Source organism: Paroedura picta, chromosome 15, assembly GCF_049243985.1.
Source record: "Paroedura picta isolate Pp20150507F chromosome 15, Ppicta_v3.0, whole genome shotgun sequence".
In the NCBI taxonomy this organism is placed as follows: domain Eukaryota; kingdom Metazoa; phylum Chordata; class Lepidosauria; order Squamata; family Gekkonidae; genus Paroedura; species Paroedura picta.
Window position 1 is genome coordinate 16,661,036 of NC_135383.1, and position 25,030 is coordinate 16,686,065.

At 53.3% G+C, this 25,030-nt stretch overlaps 1 protein-coding gene across 1 annotated transcript in view; it reads right to left on the reverse strand.

Moving 5' to 3' along the window:
* Nucleotides 1–239: 239 nt before the first annotated feature.
* BLTP2 (bridge-like lipid transfer protein family member 2) overlaps nt 240–25,030 on the reverse strand; it is a 33,616-nt gene continuing 8,825 nt past the window's right edge. The window contains exons 11-39 of the mRNA XM_077311778.1: nt 24,868–25,025; nt 24,239–24,354; nt 23,961–24,124; nt 22,542–22,809; nt 20,523–20,728; nt 18,671–19,754; nt 17,523–17,714; nt 17,152–17,354; nt 16,913–17,031; nt 16,223–16,443; nt 14,879–15,069; nt 14,146–14,245; nt 13,844–14,046; nt 12,992–13,274; nt 11,899–12,056; nt 10,619–10,825; nt 10,031–10,130; nt 9,365–9,547; nt 8,237–8,358; nt 6,352–6,507; nt 6,108–6,229; nt 5,156–5,336; nt 4,990–5,076; nt 4,386–4,496; nt 4,144–4,279; nt 3,428–3,552; nt 2,909–3,010; nt 1,372–1,506; nt 240–736 (exon numbers count right to left, since the gene is read on the reverse strand). Coding sequence (XP_077167893.1) covers nt 554–736; nt 1,372–1,506; nt 2,909–3,010; nt 3,428–3,552; nt 4,144–4,279; nt 4,386–4,496; nt 4,990–5,076; nt 5,156–5,336; nt 6,108–6,229; nt 6,352–6,507; nt 8,237–8,358; nt 9,365–9,547; nt 10,031–10,130; nt 10,619–10,825; nt 11,899–12,056; nt 12,992–13,274; nt 13,844–14,046; nt 14,146–14,245; nt 14,879–15,069; nt 16,223–16,443; nt 16,913–17,031; nt 17,152–17,354; nt 17,523–17,714; nt 18,671–19,754; nt 20,523–20,728; nt 22,542–22,809; nt 23,961–24,124; nt 24,239–24,354; nt 24,868–25,025 — 5,616 coding nt within the window. The 3' untranslated portion in view covers nt 240–553. The remainder of the gene's footprint in view (nt 737–1,371; nt 1,507–2,908; nt 3,011–3,427; nt 3,553–4,143; nt 4,280–4,385; nt 4,497–4,989; nt 5,077–5,155; nt 5,337–6,107; nt 6,230–6,351; nt 6,508–8,236; nt 8,359–9,364; nt 9,548–10,030; nt 10,131–10,618; nt 10,826–11,898; nt 12,057–12,991; nt 13,275–13,843; nt 14,047–14,145; nt 14,246–14,878; nt 15,070–16,222; nt 16,444–16,912; nt 17,032–17,151; nt 17,355–17,522; nt 17,715–18,670; nt 19,755–20,522; nt 20,729–22,541; nt 22,810–23,960; nt 24,125–24,238; nt 24,355–24,867; nt 25,026–25,030) is intronic.

The following is a 25,030-nucleotide window of genomic DNA, read 5'->3' on the forward strand; positions in this document are numbered from 1 at the left end:
ATCCCCTGGAAACATCCGCAGCATGGTGCGTGCAACAGTCTTGGAAAGGACAAATGAGAGCCTCAAGGAGCAGTGTGTGCCTCGCACCAGCTTCTCAGCAGGGTAGAGAATCGAATTCTTACCAAGAGTGGCTTTCTCTGAGAAGACCTAAGGGGTAGACGGGGCCAAACAGCACCCGGCAACCAGCCGGCCAGGACCGCTCACCCCAGTTCTCGGACAAGGACGACCGACAAGCAACGCCAAATAATAAACTCTCTTCTTTAAACTCTTCTGCTCCCCGATTCCCAACCAACAATGCATGAAGCTGCCCGGCCTGTCCAGGGAAGGCTCCGGCAGCACCGAGAGGCCAGTGGGCCCGCCCTGAGCGTGTGGCTTTCAGCCTCCAGGCCCACGATTCCAGCCCAGGCTTCGCCATGCGGTGCTCCTTCATCTGCACGCAGCCGATTATTTGGCCCCGGCGGTGGGGGGGGGGGGGGGAACACAGTCAGTTATTGGAGATGCCCGTCTCCCCTTCCTTCCCTGGCCAGCCGGGGCGGGGTCTGTCTGTGCAATCTTATTTGTGCCTGCTGAAGATGGACTTCTTGCCAGGGTTCTTTTCACCGACGCTCAAGCCGATCAGGAGCCGGGCCTTCTCGTCTTCTTCCTGTTGCTGGACGTGGCCCTCCAGCTTGCCCTCCTGCTTCCCCCGGGACTCTGAGCCAGCAGCTGGCTTGAGACGCAGCTTCTCTTTGATGACCTGCAAAGGGCAGACGGGCAGGATTCACAGGTGGCCAAGAAAGGAGGTGAAGGCACTGGGTTTTTTTGTTTTTTGTTTGTACTCCGCTTTTCCCTTCCCGAAGGAGTCTCAAAGCGGCTTGAAGACACCTTTCCCTTCCTCTCCCCCATCACAGCCACCCTGGGAGGGAGGTGAGGCTGAGAGAGCTCTGCGAGAACAGCTCTAAGAGAACTCTGAACAGCCCACGGTTACCCAGCTGGCTGCATGTGGAGGAGGAAAGAGGAATCAAACCCGGTTCTCCAGATTAGAGGGTGCCATGCTTAACCACAGGTGGAGGAGGGTGGGGAGCCCAGTGCAAGCTCTGCTCCTCCAGCATTATGATAGCAGGCCAGCCACTACGCTAGAGTCTGCACCCTCTGTGTAAAATAAATACACGTAGGAAAAAACTGTGTGAAGGGGATCACGGAGTTACCTCTGAAATAATGCAGAAACACAGAAAGCTGCCTGGGAACCACACCTGTGCAGGGATGCAGATCTCCAGGGGCGCAAGCCACTCCCCGCCATTCCTGCAGAGACGCCTTGGTATCGGCTCTCTCCTGCTGCCCTAGGGGCGTTCCCTCCCCAGGTGCCTCATCAAGCCCTGCTTTCCTCCTTACCTGCGCCACCAAGGCCTTGCGACTGTCCCGCTTGACAGCCATGGCAAAATCCAGCCATGTCCAGGTGTTGTTGTGATATTCCAAGAACGGCAGCACCAAGTTCAGGTCCCCCCAGTCCACGCTGTTCTTCTCCCCCTGAGACAGAGACGGGACACGGCGGTTCAAGGCCCTGGCCTGACCAGACTGCCCCATTCCCTACCCCGAGAGAGGAAGGGCTGGCACTCACACAAGCTGGCTGCTTGAAGCCCCTTCCAAGTCTACAATTTTACAATTCTATAAATGTCCATAAACAAAAAAAAAACACCCTTTTTACAGGAAGGTTAAATAAAAGCCCTGGTCAACCCCTTTGGTTCCTAGCTTGGTTTACAGGTTGGGTTTGTTTCTTTTCCCTTCCCCTTTTTGTTTTAACACAAAACTGCTTCATCAGAATCCCCTTGACAATTTTGTATGAAGAAAGAGAGTGAGGGAGTGTGCATGTATGTGTGTGTATCATTGTGTATATATCATGCCGGGTTGTGTGATCCAACTCAACGGAGAGAGCAATTCAGTGGGGGAGAGGAAACCAGGATGACCAAGAACACGGTGGTTATATGCCATCGAAAGGGACACCGGTCAGAGCATCATTCAGCTAAAAGAAGTGGTGCGAGATCGGAAAATGTGCCGGCAGTTGAGCCACAGGATCGCCAAAGGTTGGACGTCACTGAATGGCTGACATCATCATCATCATCATCATCATCATCATCATCATCATCATCATCATAATATATAAATGAATTAAACATTGATCCGGCCTCAGCTACGGTGTACAATTGCCAAAGCCTAAAGAGCTGGGCACGAAATCTGGCCAAAGAACAACAAAAAAAGCGGGGGGGGGGGGGAGAAAACCCAACCTGGAATACAGTTGAGAGCCTAAAAAGGTTGAGAAAGCTGAAACTTTGTATGATATAAACATATTTCATTTGACTTTTATTTATGGAGCTCAAATATATAAGAGTATTAAAAACAATACAAAACAGCAGAGAGTGACACTTTTCCTAGAGATCAGACATATAAAAATTAGTTATAGCCTAACATCCAAAGACCTAATGTGTTTCCTCGGAGGTCAACATCAAACACACACAATTGTTTTAACACGCACAAGATATACGTAAAATATGTTTTGATGTCCTTTTTTTAAATCACCGGGGTGGTCAAACCAACATCTATATTCCAGTGAAGGTCCCTTGAATCTCCACTGGATGTTAAAAAGCTCTTATACAAACCAGGGTTTGTTTGTTTTCAAAGGGCTGCCTTCAGTAATCTTCCCTGGTTTCAAACAAAACCTGCTGGGTGCTCTTGTGTGCCGATCAAAAGACTCCTGTCAGGCACAAGGTGCTCCAGCCTAACTCTGAGAACTCATCTAACAATTCATAATGGCTAGATTCCTAATAGGTTCATAATAGGGGGGGAGCAGTGGCTGACCCCCAGCCAGGAAAATCAAAACCTCGTGCATGGAAGCTAGGACCTCCCCAGCACCACCAACGCAGAACTCACTTACCTTATAACTGACACACAGGGGCACCTGGGGGATCTTGATGTAGATGAAAGAGTTGTTCATGGCGGCTCGCTCCTTCATCTTGTCGATGTCGTCCACCGGGTGCTGGAGGAAGGCAATAAAGGTAAAGGTAAAGGTATCCCCTGTGCAAGCACCGAGTCATGTCTGACCCTTGGGGTGACGCCCTCTAGCGTTTTCTTGGCAGACTCAATACGGGGTGGTTTGCCAGTGCCTTCCCCAGTCATGACCGTTTACCCCCCAGCAAGCTGGGTACTCATTTTACCGACCTCAGAAGGATGGAAGGCTGAGTCGACCTTGAGCCTGCTGCTGGGATCGAACTCCCAGCCTCATGGGCAGACAGCTTCAGACAGCATATCGCTGCCTTACCACTCTGCGCCACAAGAGGCTCTTAGGAGGAAGGCAATAGGACAAGCTAAATGCTGCACGGGGGGGGGGGGGATACCCCTGAGCTCTGCCCACCTCTGCAAACTTCACCAACTTGGGAGTTAATGGAGCGGTTACCTCGGGCGTCTTGCGGAAAGAGCGCCTCACCCCCGATGTTCGGTTCAGCCCCTGGGCCATGCCTTTTCCTGACCCCATTGAGTCTTCGGAGACCATCAGCTGGCGTGGCTTCACCACCGGCATCCCTGTGCAGGGTGGGAAGACCCAGGTTGTCAATTCCCGGCAGGTCCTTCCCAGAAGGGTGGCAAGAATTCAAGAGCCTCTACAGCAAGAGGTGGAGCTGCTGCAATAAAGCCCAGGTACTCAAAGGGACTTCGTACAAATGAAAATGGGGAGTTTGAAGGGACCAAACAAGCAGAGATACAGGAAAGGGAAGGGGATTGTAAGCTGCTTTAAGACTCCTGGTAGAGAAAAGCAGCATACAAGAACCAGCTCTTCTTTTTTTTCCAGTAATCTCAGGGCTCTCTCAGCCTCACCCACCTCACAGGGTGTCTGTTGTGGGGAGAGGAAAGGGAAGGCGCTTCTCAACTGCTTTGAGACTCCTTTGGGTAGAGAGAAGCGCCATATAAGTACCAACTCTTCTTCTTCTTAACGTTTAATATTGAATTTGCTATTTGGGGGTTTTAAAGTTTACCTGTAGATTTGGTTTGACTAATTTAACCCCCCCGGTCCTTGGGGGTTTTAGATATTTTTTTATCATTCTGCAATCTGCCTTGAGTTTCTGAAGATGGGGCGGAATATAAATCTTGAAATAAATCGGCGTCCTGGGAGCTCACCCGTCGTCACGAGCTTGGACTTGTCCTCCTCGTCCCCCACCTCCTCCTCTTCCACGTTTCGCCCCGGGAAGAAGAAGCCCATCATCCGCTGGAAGAACTGGTGCGTCAGCTGGATGGTGAGGGGCACCACGTTCACCTGCGAGGGCAAGCGCAGCAGCCGTGGGTGAGGTCACAGCCTTCCTTGGCTCGCCACATCTGCTGGAGGACCAGTGGGGTCCCGCTCTCCCTCTCCTCCTCCTCACCTCAAAGTGCTCTTTGATGGAAATGCCTCCCACCGGAGGCCGGACTTTGCTGAAGATGCGCAAGGCCAGCTGGCGGCCGGACTGGCATGCACTCTGGGGCCGCAATACCACCTGCAAGGCAACGCAGAGAAGGGGGAGCTTGCAACAGAAGAGGCTGAGAAGAGAATTTCAAAGCCACCAACTTCCTAAAGCCCAGGGAGGCTAGCATGGTCTGAAAAATGAAAAGCACTTTGGGTAAGCTCAGAATAATAAGACTAATATGAGAATTTCAAAGCTAGCAACGTTCTAAGGCCCAGGGAGGCTCACACCGCCTGTGAAAGGAAAGGCGCTTTGGGTATGCTCAGAAGTACTCTTCTTAAAGGGGCTGAACCCATATCAGCCCAGGTTCGATTAGAGCGATCTCAGATTTCTGCGAGAAATGGTGGACAGTCACCAAAAGGCCAAGGGACTCCTCTTCAAAGGGCAGAGCCAGGCGTTCCCACCCATGGCCTCATTTATGCCCCTTTGACATTCAACAAGGCTTCCGGGGCTCAACTCTGGTAAGCGTATCACCACCACCACCATTACCAGTCTGGCTCCAGATCCTGGCCTCTCCTCAACCAACCTTGTAAACCGCATTGGGCAGGAGATTGTTCATGGTGAACCAGCCCAGTTCCAGGAGGTGCTCTGCGGTATCGTCTGATTTGTTCACCTGCAAAAGGACAGTTAGGCTGGCTGTGCCTGTCTCGTGCTACTCCGTGCCCTCCCTGCTTTCCCGCACCGGGCATTACCTTGCTGTAGAGGAAGCGCTGGAGTTCCAGCTCAGCGATGCCCAGCTGCCCGTCCTCTTCGGTAAGGCGCCACCGGGCCTGTGCAAAGTAGAACTCGGTGCGCCGGGCCACGCTGACATCCTCGGGCTGCTTCCGCAGCTCCATCTTGTTGGCGCGTTGAAGCTGGAAATCTTTAAAGCACCTGCAACAAGGCCAGGGACGTGAGAACAAGCTGGTGGGGGGACAGGCTTGGGGATTGGGAGGAAGGAGGCACATGTATCGTGGCAGTCCAGGTTGACGCCGGCAGCATGATGCCACACTTCTGCCAAAGCAATGGGTCATATTTCTATTTTGTGCCCCAACCAGGACCCAAAACAGCTTACAAAACTATCCTCTCTTCCTTTTTATCCTCCCAATGAGGGTGGGTTAAGGCTGCAGGTGTGTGACTGGCCCAAGGTCACTTAGCTAGCATCCGCAGCACAAGTGGGGACTCGACACTGGGTCTCCCAGATCCCAGTCTGAGACTTTTGCTATTCCTGACCTAACTCTTATGTGCCAGGCCCTGTTCTAAATTCTCGTGACCCGCAGAGGGAATTACAAGCTATATGTTTTGAATGAGAGTCTCCGCTTCTTGAATGCAGTATTTTGTATAGTTTCACAATTGGAAAACGGCAAATAAACCTACAACAGAGGACTGGTTTGGATTAGCAGAAAGGGATAAACTTTCTGGATCACCAGATTAGAAGCTGCCGCTCTTAACCACTTTGCCAAGCTGTCTTTAGGTAGCATTTAGTGTCGGACTAGGATCTGGGGTAATCAGGTTCAACTAAGCAAAGCTCTCGGAGGAAAGCCAAAGACCTATTTTCAGCCACTGCTAGTGACAGGGGAAGCTGGACTAGATGGCCTCTGTCTCTTCTCCCAAGCGAGCCTTGAGCTCAGCTCTATCTGCTTCCCGTCTGTTCCACCCCTGTACCTGATGAGGATATTCAGCTCCTCGCTCTCCCGTTGCAGCTCAGCCTTTTCCCTGCTCAGCTGCTGCTGCAACTGCTGATTGGCCTCCAGCAGAGCCTCATTCCTGCCGTCACCTTGCAGGGACTGCCAGGGGGAGGGAAGAGGAAGGTGTCACTGGGAGGGGATGAGCCAAGTCTGCCTCTCACGCCCTCCCAAAGATACAGGGTGGCCACGTTGTCAGGGCGATGACAGGGGGAATCAGTCACCTTCATGTTAGAGTACATCTGCTTCTCCAGATGCCGGATGAGAGCCACGTGCTGGCGGACGGCCTCCTGGAGGTGCAGGATGCTGCTGCGCTGCTCCTCAGGGTTGCTGGAGATCTCCAGCTGGAAGCGGACACGCTGCTTCTTCTCGCTGTGCTCCTGGCGGCCGGGAGAGAAAGGCTGAAGTCAGCAAAGGGAGAGCCCGGCAGCTCGGTTTGCAGACACTGATACCCCATCCTTCGTTTCAGCAGCTCAAAGAGGCTTCCGTTCCCAAATACCCAGGGGACTTTGTGGACGTTTATGACAACGGCCACAAGACTCTTATATGCTCATAATTGGAAAGCAAACAAGACATGCAGTAGTAGGAAGATGCACTCCAAAAGTATACAAAATACAAAAGACTCTCACTCAAAACACATAGCATAAATTAACAAGTTACATTACATTACATTAACGGCCATTAATAACCCCAAAAAACCCGCAGTCCACACACTACACAAATTTTACATTCTTTCTTTGCACACTGTCTTTTCTTGCCGGGTGGGAAATTTCCATGGAATCACAATCGCTGACTGTTGAAATCAATGCTCCAAATGGTAACAGTCCTCTTATACAGTGGTCCCCAACCTTTTTTTTAATCACCGGGGACCACTCAACGCTTGACAATTTTACTGAGGCCCTTTGGGGGGGGGAGGGTAGTTTACTCCTCTACTCTCAACCACTGCCCTAGTGCTCTCTGATTGCTATGGTAATGTTTAAACATCCCTTCAAAATAAGATACAGACACGCCACAACAATGAACATAAGGAACATTTTATTTTCATGGAAATTTTAACTCATGAACAATGACAAATCAATGGGAACCCTGAGCTTGTTTCTCTGCAACAAGATAGTCCCATCTGGGAGGGATGGGAGACAATGACACCCGAAGTGTGATGTAAAGGGCCGGGGGGGATGAAGTAAAGGGCCGGGGGGGGGGAGGCATCCTTCGGGGCCCACCTCCAATCAGTCGACAGACCACATGTGGTCCGCGGCCCACAGGTTGGGGATCGCTACTCTTATAGACAAAGGAAGACCAACAGAACTCCCGGTTATGGTTATTGTTTCTAATATCTTCTTCCCAGGGTCAACTGGGACTCACAAGTACATCTTGTAGTTCTCATAACAATCTGGAGGGCCACAGTTATTTGTAAGACTGTCTTAAAGCATGTTGTCTAGTCTCCCTAGTCTCACTAATACAAGCTATATGTTTTGAATGAGAGTCTTCTCTTCTTGAACGCAGCATTTAGTCTAGTTCCAGAATTGGAAAACTGCAAATAAACCTACAATAGCAGACTGGTTGCTAAAGAAGTTCGGATTAGCAGAAAGGGCTAAGGAAAAACTAGAAAACCTCTTATCGACCTCTTGCAGGAAAGAGGAAAAAATGAGTGGATGATTTGTGGTTTCAGAGTTTACAGAAAAGACATGCAGAAACAACTTCCATTCTAATACTGAGAAAGGTTTGGTATAAATTGATGAGTTTGATGTAGAGGTGGCTTATAATCTGGTTGGCTGGAGACTTGAAAAAAAATCAATGCAATAAATTTAATACTTCTTTGCTTTCTTTTTTCCTATTCTCTTTTACGCCCTTTTTAATTTGTGTAAACAAACTTTAATTTAAAAGGCTTTTAAAAAAAGGCTTCTCTTCCTCTCCCCAAACAATTCTGCCAGGTACACCTGTGACCAGCTCACTGTTCACCCAGAAAGCAGAATGGAGATCGGAGCCCGAATCTTGCCACAGCCTAAAGCTACAGAGATTATGGCAGACCCCACCCAGTCTCCTCCCATGGAAACTGCCCCCATCAAAGTGCCCCAGCCCTTTCCTGGCACTTGGGAAAGCAAAGCGCACCTTTCGCTTGGGCTCCACGTGCAAGAGCAGGTTGTTGACTATGTCGAGGATCATGGCATACTGTGCAGGGTTGGTGGAGATCTCCAGGTCATGGTGGATGAGCGTGAAGGTGTCTGCAGCCCCTGGAAGTGGCAAGTGAAGAAAGGAAGGAAACAGTAAAGGGACGCTGGCTGGCAAGTGCCCAGCAGAAAAGGCTCTTCTGAACCACCTGGCACAGACAGAATTTTCGCTGCATAAAAAAAGAGAAAGCTTAAATAAAAATGCAGGCCAAAGAACAGAATGCGCCTTTGAGGACGTCCACGAAAAGAGTTTCCGAAGAGTGACAGGTTCTATCCATTCAAACTGACTGGTGGTCCCTGGCGCAAGGAAATTCACCGGGCATCAACCAGAGACATGGCCTTCTCATCCATGGCCCCAACCTGGTGGAACAAGCTCCCCCCCCAAAATAAAGGCCCTGTTGGAACTCAAAACAGTTCTGTGGGACCTGCAAAATGGAGCTCTTCCACCAGACCTCCTGCTGAGACCAACTCCAGGGGCTTCCCTCAGCCTGACCCCTTGCCAGGCAACTCTGTCAACTCCACACACCCCAGCTAAAAGCTGCTACCCAGCTGCTATCTACCCCCCCCCCCCAACCTGATCTATTACCCTGTGCACAAATCCCCGAATTTTGGTTGCTGCCATGTTCATTTTGCTTTCTGTTCACCCTGTTATATAAGCTTTAAATGTAATAGTTCTGCTGTTTCCATGTATAGCAGCCCAAGAGGTCACAGCGAGGGGCGGTATATAAATTGATTGAATGAATGAATGAATGAATGAATGAATGAATGAATAAAAAATAAATGTCCATGTTTAGACCCAGTACCTCTGAGTTACGGATGCTGGGGAAAAGAAACGAGAGAGGAGAGCTATGTTCTCTGCGCACTCGACTGGAAAAAAAGGAAACGGCTGTTCTGGATCAGATCCAACCCTGACCCTCGCATTTCTCCTCGCTCTCCTGATGCCCTGCACCACCACAGCCCCCCTCTCTCCCACTGTGACCACAGTCTAGCAAGAGAGAAGAGTGGTCCGTGTGCCACAAGGGGCCAGCTCCACAGGGTGTGCATCCCCCCCCCCCCCCCATTACTGCACCCTCTTGCTTCTTGAGCAGGTCGTCCTTGTCCGGGTTGGCTGGCAGCTGGGGAGGCTTGATCTGGGCAGCCAGCTCGGGGTTGATGTCGTGGCTGTAGCTGATGTAGTACATCCGGCAGCTGCAGCGGGAGATGATCCGCTGGACTTGTTGCATCGGCTGGACCTCGTGGGGCTGGTTCCAGTCTGGGGAAAAGGGAGGAAGGGAAGGTTGCATCCTGGCTCCTGGGGAGGGCCCTGTCCCACCGAAAGGCTCAAAGCAGCCTTTCTCAACCGTCATGGAGAAACCCCGGAAACAGTCTTCAGGATCAAGAACCCCCAGAAATGTTCCAATGGTGCAGAACAGGGCTTGGAGGCATAGCTGTGTACATGCCCATCCAGGGCCCCACCCTTCCCCACCCCTTCCAGGCCCATCACAGGCCATTTTGGAAAGGAAGGGGGCAGGACCACATGATCATATATGGTCATGTTGCCTGATAAATGTATAACCAGTTTAAAAAATATATCTAAAAAAATCAACTTCCACCCATTCAAGAAACCCCAGGGTATCATGAAACCCAGGTTGAGAAAGCCAGGCCCAGAGGAAGGCTGCCTGACAGATCCCTGCAGGTCAATGGCAGGCCCTGGGGCTCCAGCCTTGGCCTGCCCGCTTCCCCGCGCCACACTGACCTGTGGTGGTGCTCACCATCCCACCCACCGCTTGCCCGCTCTCCATCAGCTCCTGCACGGAGTCCAGACTTCGTTGCCGATGTTCCTCAATGTTCTTGACCTGGAGACAGAGGAGGAAGTAGAGGACAGCAGCGGTTTGCTGGGCGCAACAGGAGGAAGAAGGGTTTGTCCTTATATGCTGCTTTTCTCTACCTGAAGGAGTCTCAAAGCGGCTTACATTCACCTTCCCTTTCCTCTCCCCACAAGAGATACCCTGTGAGGTGGGTGAGGCTGAGAGAGCCCTGATATTCCTACTCAGTCAGAACAGTTTTATCAGTGCCGTGGTGAGCCCAAGGTCACCCAGCTGGCTGCATGGGGAGGAGGAAAAGGGAATCAAACCCGGCTCGCCAGATTACAAGTCGGCGCTTCTGACTATGCTGGCTCTCTTGGACTGTCAACAGAACCTGCATATTCAAAATGCCAGATACTAGGAACCGGCATTAGCTGCTGCCTTCAAGGTCTGCTCGAGCGTTTTTGGAGGTACGTGGCAGAGCTCGAAAATAAAAGCAGAGATGAAGCAGTCGCCAGTCTCTCGTTTCTTTTGCTCACCTCCAGCCAGAGTTGCATATCCTCGTGCTCCGAGGGGCTGCTTTCCGTGGTGGCAAAGTACTGCATCCCATCCAGCAGGCACGTCCATGAGGTCTTCTGCTTGAGCGTGTCCCCGTACCAGGCCGGGTGGTGCTGGCACTGGAGCAGCTGGGCCTTGGCAGCGGAGACGATCACACAGCCTTCCGTTTCTGCTCCACGGAGGACCATCTGGGCAGCAGGAGAACCAAAGAGAACACTGGTGAGAGCCTCCTTGCCATTGGCTGAAACAGGGCTCACGCCCTCTTGAAGCCAGAGGTCCCCGGGGGACACAGGGAAAGTGAGAAAGCACAGGAGATCTCAGGGCCAGAAGGCAGGCCAAGTGGGAGGGGAGGAGGTGAAAAAGGGAGCGGACCCCAGAGAGAGGGGTGAGTGCCAATCAGTGCCAGGAGGCAACATCAGGGGGAGGCCTTGGCCCCCATGCCATGTCATTGGCCCTCCAGAGGAAATGATCTGCCACTGTGTGGGACAGGATGCTGGACTAGGTGGACCACTGGTCTGATCCAGCAGGGCTCTTCTTATGTTCTTATGAAGGCCTCAGCCTCTATGCCCTGTGGTTGGCCCTCCAGAGGAACTGGCTGACCACTGTGCAGGACAGGGTGCTGGACGAGGTGGACCCCTGGTCTGATCCAGCGGGGTCCCCATTGGAGAGAACGGCCACGTTCATTACGTTCTAACATCTATGCCCCCCCCCCAGGGACCCGGGACCTGGGATTGAGATTGGGGATTAGTACCATCAGTATCCCCTCTCCACCTGCTTGTAGTAGGAGGGGGAGGTTGATTAGCCTATCTTGCCAGGTTAGCTTGCTAACCGATAATGTTATATTGTAATTGTTGCTGAGGGTTTTTAATGGATTTTATTGGGGGTTTTAAAATGTTGTAACCCGCCACGAGCCGTAAGGAAGTGGCGGGCAATAAATCGAAAGATGATGATGATGATGATGATAATAATAATAATAATAATAATAATAATAATAATAATAATAATAATAATAATAATAATAATAATAATAATAATAATAATAATAATAATAATAATAATAATAATAATATCTGTTCCTGGCTACAGCAACCCGTTGGCCTGATTCGGCTGCCATTCTTCAGGCAGAAGGGCAAGGAACAGGATTCTTCTCTGATTCCCCCCCCCCCAAACCTGGACCCAGTTCGGCCCACTCCCAGGAGCAAACCCAGATTGCTCTGCCCGGTGATATGCCAAGGAAGAGGGGGGGTCTCCAGGTGGGCACCTGGCAGTTGACAAGCTCGATAAGGCAGTTGCGGTTGAAGATGTCGTCCGTCTGGCAGGCAGCGATCCCACAGAGCTGCTCGCTCACCCCCGACTCCTCCTCCGTGAAGACCACAAACTTGTCCGTCTCCTCAATGAGTTTCTGCAGCATGTAGGCGCCTGGGAGGGCAAGTGGGGCGGGTCAGATTGTGGCAGGCCAGGCCAGCGGCCTAGAAGCGTAGGGCCTGGGCTTCGCAGTCAGCCTAAGGCGGCCAGGCCAGGCCAAGCAAGACAATCGCCGTGGTCCTCATCCCAGCCACAGTGCAAACTGCCCCAAGGAGCACCTTGTGAACCCAGCGAAATGCACTGAGATCTCTGTGGTACGCGAGACTGTGCTCCAATCTAGGACCCCTTCTCACAATGCTCCTTGTTCCCAACTGGACCAACATCATGTCAGAGTATTCTTCTCTCTCCTTCTGGTTGTTCCCTACCCCTCCTCCTCCTCAAATTATAACATTTGGTTTATCTACACGGGACCTCAGGACGTTCAGCCCAGACACCTTCCTGTTTTGGTTTGCCCCCAAATAACCCAAGCCTTAGAAGAAGAGCTGGCTTTCTGCACCCAACTTTTTGCTACCTGAAGGAGTTTTAAAATGGCTGACAATCACCTTCCCTTCCTTTCTTCACAACCAACACTGTGTGAGATAGATGAGGCTGAAAGAACTCTGCGAGAACTGGAACTGGCCCAAAGGTACCCAAAATGACCAGCAGCTCCACGTGTCTCAAAGAGGCTTACAATTGCCTCTCCCACAACAGGCACCCCATAAGGCAGGTGAGGCCAAGAGAGTTCTGAGAGAACTGTGACTGGCCCAAGGTCACCCAGCTGGCTGGCTGTGGCAGAGGAGTGGGGAATTAAACCTGGTTCCCCACATTAGAGGCCACTGCTCTTCACCATAACACCAAGCTGTCTTTCAGAAGGCTTTGTTTCAAAGAGAAGCACGACTGAAACAACTCCATGGGATGAACAGGCGCTCCATGTGGCAGCAAAGCCGTGGCACTCGAGCCTCACAGAAGAAACATTGCCAGAAAGGTTCCCACCCCCTCCTTTCCCTCACCTCCAGAGGGGCTTCGCTCCATCCGGGTACTATTGGCTCGCAGCGGGGGCTGGGGGCTAGGGGGCAGCCCTCGCTTCAACTTCTTGGCGGGCAGATGCGTGTCGATCTTGAGGCCTTTCATGGCCTCCGTAGAGAGGTTGCGTTTGAGCACCGCGGACTTCTTGTAGCCGTCGTAGAGGCCAAAGGCAATGTCTCGGTTGGTGGTGGTCCAGGAGGCCCGCAGATCCACCAGCTGCAGTTGGTGGGTGTGGAAGGCGTCGTCACTGTCGCGAGGGAGCAGCTCCTAAAGGAGACACAGCAAGCCGCCTCGGTTGGCATCAGCTCGTTCATTCACCAGGGTCAGCGTTGCCTGCTCAGGTTGACAGGGGCACTTCAGGGTCTCGCACTGAGGTCCTTCCCAACTCTATGATTCTATGGATGCTATAGGCCAGGGGTAGTCAAACAGCGGCCCTCCAGATGTCCATGGACTACAATTCCCAGGAGCCCCTGCCAGCGAATGCTGGCAGGGGCTCCTGGGAATTGTAGTCCATGGACATCTGGAGGGCCGCAGTTTGACTACCCTTGCTTTAGGCTGATCCTGCACTGAGCAGGGGGTTGGACTAGATGGCCAGTCTGGTCCAACTTTATGATTCTTACGAATGTCTGAGGCCGATTCTGCGTCGAGAAGGAGGCTGCACTAGATGGATTGTCTAGTCCCTGCCTGCTCTATGATTCTACGGAAGCTTTAGGCTGATCCTGCACTGAGCAGGTGGTTGGATTACATGGCCTGTCTGGCCCCTCCCAACTCTATGATTCCAACGGGCTCAGTTTGCAGGCTGGCTGCCCCAGGCCAGAGAAACCAGGAAGAAGTACCTCCTCCGCCGTACGGACGCTGTGGCGCTGGTAGGTGAGGGACGAGAGGCTCAGCAGGTGGGTCTTCTTCACCACCAGGTCGAGGCGGTGGTCTGCGTTCTCATCGCAGGTGGAGGCCATGAGGTGCACCGTGACCAGGCTCAAGTCGCTCACCATCTGCGTGATGCTCCACTCGGAGATGAGACGGCGCATCACCGTGCCGGCTGCAGGCAGGGCCACGTTGTTAAAGGAGGGCCGCCGCAAGGGGTGCCGCAGGAGACTGGCCTCCCCACCTGGCTCCTCCCCCACCCTGCCCCACTCACCCTGGGGGATGAGCCGCTGGGTGCCGCGAGTGAAGATGTGCCCTTGGGCACACTCCAGTTGGATGCCACGCTGCTGGGCGAAGGAGGCCCAGTAATGCACCTAGGGAAGCAGAGAGAGAGAGGAGGCAGGGATGGGTTTGGTCCCCAGCTGGGGACCACCAGGAGCCTTGCTGGCGACAGTCAAGAGTTCAGGGCAGGATCCTGCCTTGCCGTGATGCTGGCTGGGGAATAAGAGGTGGGAAAACGAGGCCCGGGCCGACGGTACAAAGCAGTCAAAATTATTTCAGTACACAGTTTGTTAAAACTACCCTCCAAAAATTGGCAACGTGTTTCAACCCTAAAAAGCCTTCTTCGGGGAAATCTGCAGTGCGCAATGCAACAACAACAGTCCTGAGCTCCTGTCTATTTTGCACCATCAGCCTCAGCCTTATTCTTCGCAACGGGCAAAATCTGCCTGTGTTGCCCAATGCCAACACAGGAAAGGTGGTTGCCTCACCTAGCTTTCCAATGCTCAAGACTTCAGCGAGAAGCAAGAAAGACGGATTGTTGCGGGAGAAGGAGCTTAGAAATGTGAATCGCAATCTACCCTTTCTGCCGCAGGACGTGGACCCATATGCTACCAAGGTCCCTGGCCCCCCATCTCTGGGCAACTCAATGTCGAATTTGCTGTCGGAAACTGCTCTTGAAATTTGCCACCCCGCCGGGAGGCTAGGCAGCGAAGGGCAAGCCTCACCTGGAGCTTGGGGAAGAGGGCTGTGAAGGAGAGCTGGCGGTAGTGCTGCCCCAGCTTCTTTTTCCCGGGCTTCATGTTGCCGAAGAGCTTCCCGCGGCAGATGGGCCGGGTGATGCTGGTCCAGGTGGCCCAGAAGTTCTGCATCCAGCGGAGGGTGCTGCTGTAAAGCAGGATGCGGGGCTGGGAAGGCTCTGGGGGGGCGGAGACAGAGGAGCGTGACGAAGCCCAGCCCGACCCCAAGTCTCCTCCAAGGTGCCTAAGAAAGGGGCTCCCTGCCCAGTCTGAGAGGGCTCAAACCAAGAAGAAAAGACCTATCCTTATGGCATTGGACAATAATAAAGGATGTTTCCAAACCATGTCCTTTCTTGAGTTTACTTTTAGTTTATTTCATTTCCAAGGGCGTCAGACGGAACGGTTTTACAGATAAACTCAGTTTTCTATTCTCTTTTCCTTAGTGGCAAGTCCTCATCATCAATAAAGGTAAAGGTATCCCCCTGTGCAAGCACCGGGTCATGTCTGACCCTTGGGGTGATGCCCTCCAAAGATTTCATGGCAGACTCTATACGGGGTGGTTTGCCAGTGCCTTCCCCAGTCATTATCGTTTACCCCCCAGCAAGCTGGGTACTCATTTTACCGACCTCAGAAGGATGGAAGGCTGAGTCGACCTTGAGCCGGTTGCTGGGATTGAACTCCCAGCCTCATGGGCAGAGCTTTCAGACAGCATTTCTGCTGCCTTACCACTCTGCGCCACAAGAGGCTCTTTCATCATCAATACAAGTAATAATATAAATTGGCCGATGGCTCAAGAGTATGGAGATCCTGGTCCAAAAAGGCAAGGTCCCCAGGGGATCAGGATCTCCAAACTATTTTGAGCCATCGGCCAATTTATATTATTACTTGTACTGAGGACTTGCCACTGAGGAAAAGAGAATAGAAAACGGAGTTTATCTGGAAAACCGTTCTGGCTGACGTCCTTGGAACGAAATAAACTAAAAGGAAACTCAAGAAAGGACATGGTTTAAAAACATTCTTTGTTATCGTTTAATGCCATAAGGAAAGGTCTTTTCTTCTTGCTTTATCTGAGACCGTCCTGTGTTTTTCCTATTGTCAACCTGAAAGGGCTGCCAGGCCAGGGAGCCCAAGCCCAGGGCAGCAGAGTCCAAATGCATCTCGGGAGCTCAGCTCAGTCCCACAATCAAAAACCCAAGGCTGGACCTGGCCTTGGAACCACCCGGCCCTCGGTCCAGCAGCTCCCGGGTCACGCTCCAAAAGGGGGCACGAACCCCAAATCTATTGCTAGGGGCGGGGGGCCACCCTGCATCCAGCCAAGGCGGTAGCACGTACCCCCGCTGTGCCGCGACAGGTCCATGCGGATGGAGAGGTTGAGGTTTTCGGAGCGGAAGGCCCGGTAGGAGTCGTGCTGCTGGCCCACAGGCACCTCGGGCAGGAATTCCGGCGAGCGCAGCACCACGCCGTAGTGGTCATGGGGGTTGCCGTGGCACAGCCAGGTCAGGTCCAGCGTCATGCACAGCTGGGGCAGGTGGAGGAAGCAGCAGTCGTCGTACCTGGGGGAGTGTGGAGGAGGGAAGTTTACCCCTGGGGTGGTCTTGACGGTGGCTGCCCCCTTCAGCATATCCTGCCAGCTGGTGGGGCTGCCGGATCCCATCCTTGGATGTGTCAGATGGGTGAGGAAGCAGCCTCGAGGCCCTTCACGGGTGATCCCCGGGGTCAGCTGGTGTCTCCTCCTATCCTGCCTTCTCCCCAACCTCTCCAACACTGATGTCCGCAAACCTTTTCCCTCCTCACAGCGGCTGCGGGCATCTTGGCACAGCCGGCCGCAGAAGCCTGCAGGGGTGTTACAACCAAACAGAGGCAACGCCTGGGCCCAGGGCTCTACCCAATATGGCCGGGTGCAGGGTCACAGGATGGGTGAGGGCCCTCCGGGAGGCAGTCCGGCACGGTTGAGTCGTCACCGATCCGAATGAAGTAGCTGCATGGAATGCATTCCCCTGCCCCCCCCCCCTGAACACTCACTTGGATGCTGTGCGGACGTTGACGTCCAGGTCTCCCTTGAAGACGAACTGGCCGGGCTGCCAGTGGAAGGACAGGCGGCTCCACTCCCAGTGCATGTTCTCCGTGGTGTTGTAGGGGTCCTGCAGGAGAGGGCCGCATGTGGAAACATGGCAGAGGCCAATCCTGACCGAGGCTCCCAATCCCCCCTCCCCTCGTCTTCTCTCCCTGGCTTCCCGTGGCCCTCCTCCTCCGGGCTTTACCTCCGTGGCCACCTGGTGGAGGTTGGCCTGCTCGATCTCCATGTGCCAGTTGCCGTGGAAAAGCAGGCGGCTCTTGTCCCACCAGGGCAGCGGGGGGCTGGGATCCTCCGAGGGCTTGGTCAGCAGGTCGACGGCTTGCCCGATGAGCGTCCAGGCGGGGTCCCAGCACGGCCCCCACACAATGGTGTACTGGAAAACCTCCGCTGGGCCAGACAGGAAAAGCCTAGGTCAGACACGGGGAGAGGGGGCGGGAAATCCCTCGTGATCTTCCCCGCCCCCCCAGCAAACCATCACCCATCGCGCTGCAGAGGCTGGAAAAGCCGGCCTCTGCTTTGCCCTCTGGCTCGCACTTTGCGCTCCTGGGGACTCACAGTGGAAGTCGTGGTAGAACTTCAAGGGGGGCATGTTCCTCTCCACGATCGCGTCTCCCCAGGGGGCCCCAAGCTGCAGGACTTGCCGCCGGCGAGAACATGGCAGGCCTCGTTGCTCGGCACCAGCCAGTCGGCCGGAGAGCCTCCATTCCCGGATCTCAAACAGGTAGCGAGGGTAATCCCGTATGCGCACTGTGGATCGATGTGGAAAGCAGGGCAAAGGTCACTGGAAAGCAAGGACTGGGGAACGCGCAAGACTCCCTGCTCTCCGCTCACCATTATTAGAAAACTTTTTTATAAAGGTTCCCAGGAAGAGAACTCACTGGCAGGGGTAGCTTTCATCCAGCAGGGATCTGCAGCCTCCAAGACTTGGAGGGGAGGGGGACAGAAGGTGATTGGTTGGCTGCGGGACAGACAGGCAAGCCGGTTGGAGGAGGAGGCACTCAGGGGCGGGACAGCCGCCCTGAGTGGGTGTTAAGTGCTGAGTGACACTTAAACCATGAGACCAGCTCCTCCTCCAAGCCTTTACCAGAAATATTAAGTGGAACAGATTTCTCAACTGCCGCTCTTGGTCCAGCCGGCTCACAGCGGTTTACAACAATAAAAAACAAAATACAGTAAACCCCCACGGGCCCATAACCCTCGCTCAACTAAACAATACCCCACAACTAACTCAAAGGAACCCCTCCAGTTCAATGCCTCAGGGTGGGTGCACAGAGGAGGGACTCAGCAGATCTTCCTTGCCCTGGCCTCAACCAACGCCCGCAGGAAGAGCTTCGTCTTCCAGGCCCTGCAGAACTGTGATAACTCCGACATGGCTCTCAGCTCTTCCGGGAGCTCATTCCACCAGGTAGGGGCCAGGCATGAAAAGGCCCTGGCCCTGGTTGAAGCCAGGTGCACTTCCCATGGGCCAGGGATCACCAAACTATTCGAATTTGCAGAGTAAAGAGCCCTGCGGGGAGCAAAGGGAATAAGACGGTCCCTCTGGTTTTGAATAATTTTCCAAAAGTTTGTATATGGTTTGAATGATGCCCGGAGACCATTGTCAGAGAGGGGTGGCCTAACCCCCCCATATAAACAAATAGAATTAATTAAACAAAATGCATGGGAGAGAGCCAGCAAGGGTAGGATCCCTCCTGAGGACTGACCCAGGAAGGACTTGACGCTGCCTTTGACCATGCGGCACCAGTGGGTCACCAGCTCCAGGCCTTCGGGTGGGAAGGGGCTGGCGCTATCCAGCTCCTGGACCTGCTGGAGGACGCGTTCAGCACCGTGGAAGGACTCATCAGCCAAGGCCACCAGCTCCAAGTCCGATAAGGTCCAGGTGAGCAGGGCCTTGCGCATGGGCGTGTTGCTGTAGAGGCGATGGGAGCGCTGGATGTAGATCTCAATGTTCTTCTTCTCCAGGGAGGCGTACAGCTCCTCGATCTTGCGGGCCGGCAGCAGCTCGCCGTGCTGTTTGCGCAGGGCGGCCACCTTGGCGTCCAGCAGCCCCAGGCGCTTGGCGCTCTCCTTGCTCTCGTCCTTCATCAGCTCGTAGTTGTCCCGCAGCTTCACCTCGAAGACGTCGTCCAAGAAGACCCAGGAGAACTGCCGGACCTTCAGGAGGAGGTCCGGTGGGAGGACGGCCGGCTCGCAGCCAGGGTCCCGGTCGGCATAGTGGAGGCCCTTCAGCCACTTCTGCACGCCCAGCGCCTCGTCCAGCGTGGCGGAGAAGTCGTACTGGTAGGGGAACTCCACAGACACGCTGGAGCACGAGAGGACCCAGACGCGGTTCCGCAAAGAGGCCAAAGTGGAGAAGGGCCCACGGTGAAGCATCATCTCTTCCAGCTCGGGCAGGGCCTGCACTTCCATCTCCTTGAAGGCAAAGATGCCGTTGCCGTCGAAGCCTGCGGCCAGGCCGGGGCAGTAGGCGTGAAGGGAGGTGCCGTGCCGGTTCACTTGGACCCGGTCGGCCGCCAGGCTCAGGTAGTGGGTCTCCGAGACGAAGGCCGTCACCTTCAGGGAGCTCAGCTCCAGCGTGAAGCCCAGGAGCCGCTTGGGGGGGGAGCACTCGGTGACGGGGGCCTCATCGGTATCGTCGGGGCCCTGGAGGGCTGTGGGGGGTGAGGGCTGCGGCGGGAAAGTGCCCTGCAACATCTTGTAGCACTGCAGGGTAGCCAGGAAGTGCTGGAACAGGTACATGTGGTCAGGCGGGCTCCACAGGATGCTCAGGCTCTCTCCGCTCTGCACCTAGAAGACAGCCGTCAGGGGCCCTGCGTTACTTTGGCTCCGTTGCCTGGATCAGGTCCCGCTTTACCTTGGCCCCACTGTCTACGTCACAGATTCCCAACCTGGTGCCCTTTTCTGGTGTCTTACAAGTGCTTTAGAAAGTGGGTGGAGCCAGGTGCCTTAGAATGTGGGTGGGGCTGAGTGCCTTAGAAAGTGGGTGGGGCCGAGTGCCTTAGAATGTGGATGGGGCCAAGTGCCTTAGAATGTGGGTGGGGCCAAGTGCCTTGGAAAGTGGGTGGGGCCGAGTACCTTACAAAGTGGGTGGAGCCGAGTGCCTTGGAAAGTGGGTGGGGCCGAGTGCCTTGGAAAGTGGGTGGGGCCGAGTGCCTTGGAAAGTGGGGCAAAGTACCTTAGAAAGAATTAAAATAATAGTGTTTTGGTGGCAGCTACCATTACGGTGTTGATTTTATTCCTCTCTCTCTCTCTCTCTCACTGTTTTTTCCAGTGTCTTTTTATCACTGGTCCTCTTGGGCTGCCTTGGCGTGTTGATGTCTGCTCCCATGGCCGCAGTTCTCTGGCTGACTCCAACCCCCACAGGGGCCCTTTGGTGGCTTCGCCCTCCACCTTGGATCTGCTTTCAAAAGTTGCCCCCGGGATTCAAAAACCCTGATGACCCCTGGTCTGCATACGCCTCCCCCCGCCCAAAAAAATAAAGCTTGGACTAGCAATTCTGCCATTTTCTTCCCTCCCACGGAAGTGAGAAAGGGGAGGAGCTTCCCCAGCAGGTACCTCCAAGAAACAAATGCTGCTGCGGTAGGTGAGGGACAAGGCAGAGAGGCTGGCCACGGGGTTTGGGATAGCCGGGGCTTTGCAGCAGGGCTGCATCTTATCCGTGACGCTCTTCACTAGGGCGAGCGCCACCCCCTGGATGCTGACAGTACTGCTCTCAGCACTGCCCAGTACGGTCAGGGTGTCCACGCGCACCTCCGCAGCCCCTGGAAAGACAGACAGATACAACGTTCAGCTCAGAGGTCTGTCAAAACTACAAGCAGATACAATCAAATCAACAGAACCACAGAAATAACAGATACAATGAATTGCAAGCACATGACAGCTCCTGTGCATATGCTCCCCAGAACAATGTGACGGACTACGTCTTTGCTTCAATACTGTAAACTCGAAACAGGGATTTGTTTACTAATCAATACTATACATTTCAACATTAAATATTAATACAAAGCCAATATCGGTATACCAATACACAAATGCAATATCAGATTTGACACACACACACACACACCCCTGCCTAAATTAATTGAGGGCTACTGAAATATAAAATGTTTTACTGGTTATAGTTATTATTTGGTTTTATATTCCATGTTTTCAGCCACCCTGAGCTTCCAGGAAGGGTGGGCTACCAGAGATAGGGTGCCCCTGAGGATGGAAGTTCTCCTTAGCTCAACGGGTTGGTTTGAATTTTCTAACCACTTGTTTTTTTCATTTTGTTGTCATATCACAGCTGACTTATGGTGACCCTGTAGGGCAGGGTAGTCAAACTGCGGCCCTCCAGATGTCCATGGACTACAATTCTCATGAGCCCCTGCCAGCAAATGCTGCCACTCCCCTGAACAGTGAATGCTGCCAGCGAATGCTGGTAGGGGCTCATAGAAATTGTAGTCCATGGGCATCTGGAGGGCCGCAGTTTGACGACCCCTGCTGCAGGGTTTCCAAGGCATAAAATATTCAAAGGTGTTTTGCCACTGACCCAGATTGTGTGGATCTTGGAGTTGTGCCATCCTTGGAGTCCTCCCATCCAAATACTGGCCAGGGGCAACCCTGTTTAGCTCCTGAAATCTAATGATACTTGGCTAGCCTGGGCTATCCTCATTGACGTTAAATATACAGAACAACAACCGATACTTCAAAAGCAGAGAAATGCAGCAGCATCCTTCACATGGAGCACAGAACGTTATGTCATCCTTGCAGAGAGAAGAAGAGCTGTTTTTTCGTACCGACTTTTCACTGCACAAAAGAGTCTCAAAGCGGCTTACAAACGCAGATAAATATTACATTAGATAACATTAGATAATTGGCGAAAGAAAATAAGGCAGTTTATGATTTTGGAAAAAATTAACAAATAACATTAAAGTAATTCAAGGGGAGAGAAACAATGAAGATTTCAATACCATTTGGATTGATTTGGCAAATTACCTAAGGAAATTTTCAGACTGTAAGGCAGGGGTAGTCAAACTGCGGCCCTCCAGATGTCCATGGACTACAATTCCCAGGAGCCCCTGCCAGCATTCGCTGGCAGGGGCTCCTGGGAATTGTAGTCCATGGACATCTGGAGGGCCACAGTTTGACTACCCCTGCTGTAAGGTATGTGAACTCATATTGTCACTTGAGACTTGAATCATGATTAATGGTTGTAATATATGAAATGGACATGGTGATATCAAAAGATTGATGAAACTACAGAGTTGGGTTGGGATTTTGTTTTTGTTGGGGATTGTCTGTTGATAGCGTGATATTTAATAAAATAAAATAAAAAATTGCATTCCCTTCCTCTCCCCGTAACAGGCACCCTGGGAGGTAGGCGGAGCTGAGAGAATTCTGAGAGAACTGTGACTAGCCCAAGGTCCCCAGGCTGGCTGCATATGCAGGAGGAAGAGTGGGGAATCAACACAGTTCTCCAGATTAGAGGCTGCCACTCTGAACCACGACACCAAGCAGGCACCTTAACTGGGAATGCTCCTTAGTATGACACAGTCGTTCTGCATGGGTCATCCCCAGCCCAAGAGTACTCACCAGCCAGGGCAGACAGGGTGAATAAATTAACATCCTCCACTTTCAGGTCAACCTTCCACAGGATGCCCAGATCCTCTGCCAAGGACGGATGCAGGGCCTCCAGGGACTCCTTGGTCTCCGCGTTCCTGGGACGCAACTGCAACAAGACTCTGGAGAGGCACTCGGAACAGGTGTCTGAGCACTCCACCTGCAGGCCACGAAGGGTGCAGTCCAAAAAGAGGGTGTCTGCGTGGGCGCTGGAGGTGCCAAGGGGCTGGTTGTAGCTGCCCTGCAAAGCATGATGCAAATTTGAGTAGAGGGGAAGACTCTAAGAAGGGAGCTACACACTGGAACATCCTCTTCCAACCCTTTGCCCGTGGAGGGCAAATAATTTTTCAGACTTTGAGGAGTCCCGGAAGTGATGTCAGCTGGCCACGCCCCTCCCCCCGTGCCATGCTCCCAGGTGTGACATCACTACCCGCACCCTTAGCCCTCCTTTTGCAACCGTCCCCTTCCATTTTGTACTACTATGGCAGTTCTGACCTCATGTAGGCCAGAAAGAAAAGTCAGAGCTGAGAAGAAATCCTAGACCCCCTCCCATACCACGCCACTTCAGTGCTCCGGCAGACCCCCCAGGGGTCCATAGAATCTCTGCTCTAGAAAAAGTCTACTGATTCACCAGCTATCTGACCCTGGATTATGGAGCACAACCAGGTTGTGCCAGTCTGCAGCACTCCAGTGAGCACCCTGCTCATAGCCACAGTCCCAGGCTTTTAGCAGCTCTGGTGAGTCAGGACTAAGGCCAGGAGGAGTGGACCGTTCAGCCTAAATATCCCTGTTTCAGTTTCTCTGCTCTAAGAGAAACTGATGAGCACATTTTTATTTGTGCACCACTTTCTCTTTCCGTGTGCCAAACTTCTCTCTTAACAACCAGGCATTTTCAGTCTTCTTTCGACATTAAGGATGTAGAGCTTAATGCTCTACAGCAACATTAAGGATGTTAATGCATTCACTGGCAGGGGCTCGTGGGAATTGTAGTCCATGGACATCTGGAGGGCCGCAGTTTGACTACCCCTGCTCTAGAGCAACAGAAGAAACCGGAACGGAAGCAGCAGCACACGAAACTGAAATGTAAAATATCCAACTTGGCCTGTCCCTGGGCTACACGTTTGGTACCTGCCAGAACAAGGGACGCATCCTGTCTCTTTCCCTAAACAAAGTGCAACCATTCCCACCCATTTAGCGAGGCCGAACCTCTGTTCCGTTTCTGTGGCCTTTGGCCTTCTCGAGGGAGGAAAAGACACCAGAGCTGAATTCCAAAGCAACCCATCGGGGGAAAGAGGATCAAAGGGGCAGAAATCCTGCCAGGCAGGGGAACCCCCCCCCCTCCTGTCCCCCTCCTCTGGTTGAACGGCTCCCTCCGACCCCCCGCTCACTCACTTGCACGCTGAAGGAGTCGAGAATGAGGGCCTCTCCCCACACGTGCATGTTGGGGGGGTGCGGGGCCCGCTGGATGTGTGAGTCGGCCCCCACGCGCCAGCAGAAATGGTCGACCACAAGCACGGCCCGCTGGTGCACACTCTGGGGACGCAGGTGCTGGTAATCTGAGCGGGAGACAGAGAAAGTGGTCAGCCTCCCCTCACCTCCGGCTGTAGCCACCGAGAGGCGGCTTGGACACCCCCCCCCACCTCCCCTGCAAAGAAAGGACCGGATCTCACCGACAGACACAGAGTGGAAGCCTAAGGCAAAGGGCAGCATGTCTCCCAGCTGCACGGAGAGGTTGACGTTGGAAACTGAGGCACTGAGGATGATGGTGGCCAGGATCTGGGGCATCCTACACGGAAGAAGAGGAACTGCAGCTCAGTGGTTGCAGACCCTGCTAAGAGCGAGTCGCTAAGCCCGAGGTTCATATAGGCCTCTCCCCCCCACTCCGCCAACAAACACACATTTTGCCCTCCAAAATCCTTTCCCATGGAACACAGGCTTTGACCTACGCAAGAAAGTCAAAACAAGCAGTGGAGGGCTGCAGGATCCAGTCGTGGTATGCAGAGTTAGAACAAAACATCCAGGGAATGAATAGCAAAGGGAGGAGGGGAGTCAGAAAACCAAAGTGCAGAAATGAGCTGGATGTTGCAGCCGTGTAGCTTTCCCAGGACTTGGGAGTCCAAAGCGGGGGGCTACACGGCAGCAGAGCCAATACAACGGAGGGACTAGCATCAGTGTGGGTCACCTCTCCCCTTCGCCTGTCCCCGGGCACAGTTTCCTTGGAGGCCTCTGGACAACAGCCCACCCCAAGAGGCCAGAGGAGCAAAGAGAAACAGCTGAGCCCAGCCAGGGCAAAACTCACCTCCGGATGCTGCTGCCGTCGCCACTGGCTGGAGCAGGCAACCATACTTGCTGCTGGGCTAAAGCAAGCAGGCCCAGCCAGTGCGAGAACTCCTGGTGGCGATAGTGGACGATGCATGTGTTGAGTGTCACGGCCACCGAGATGTCTATGGCCATCACCTGGG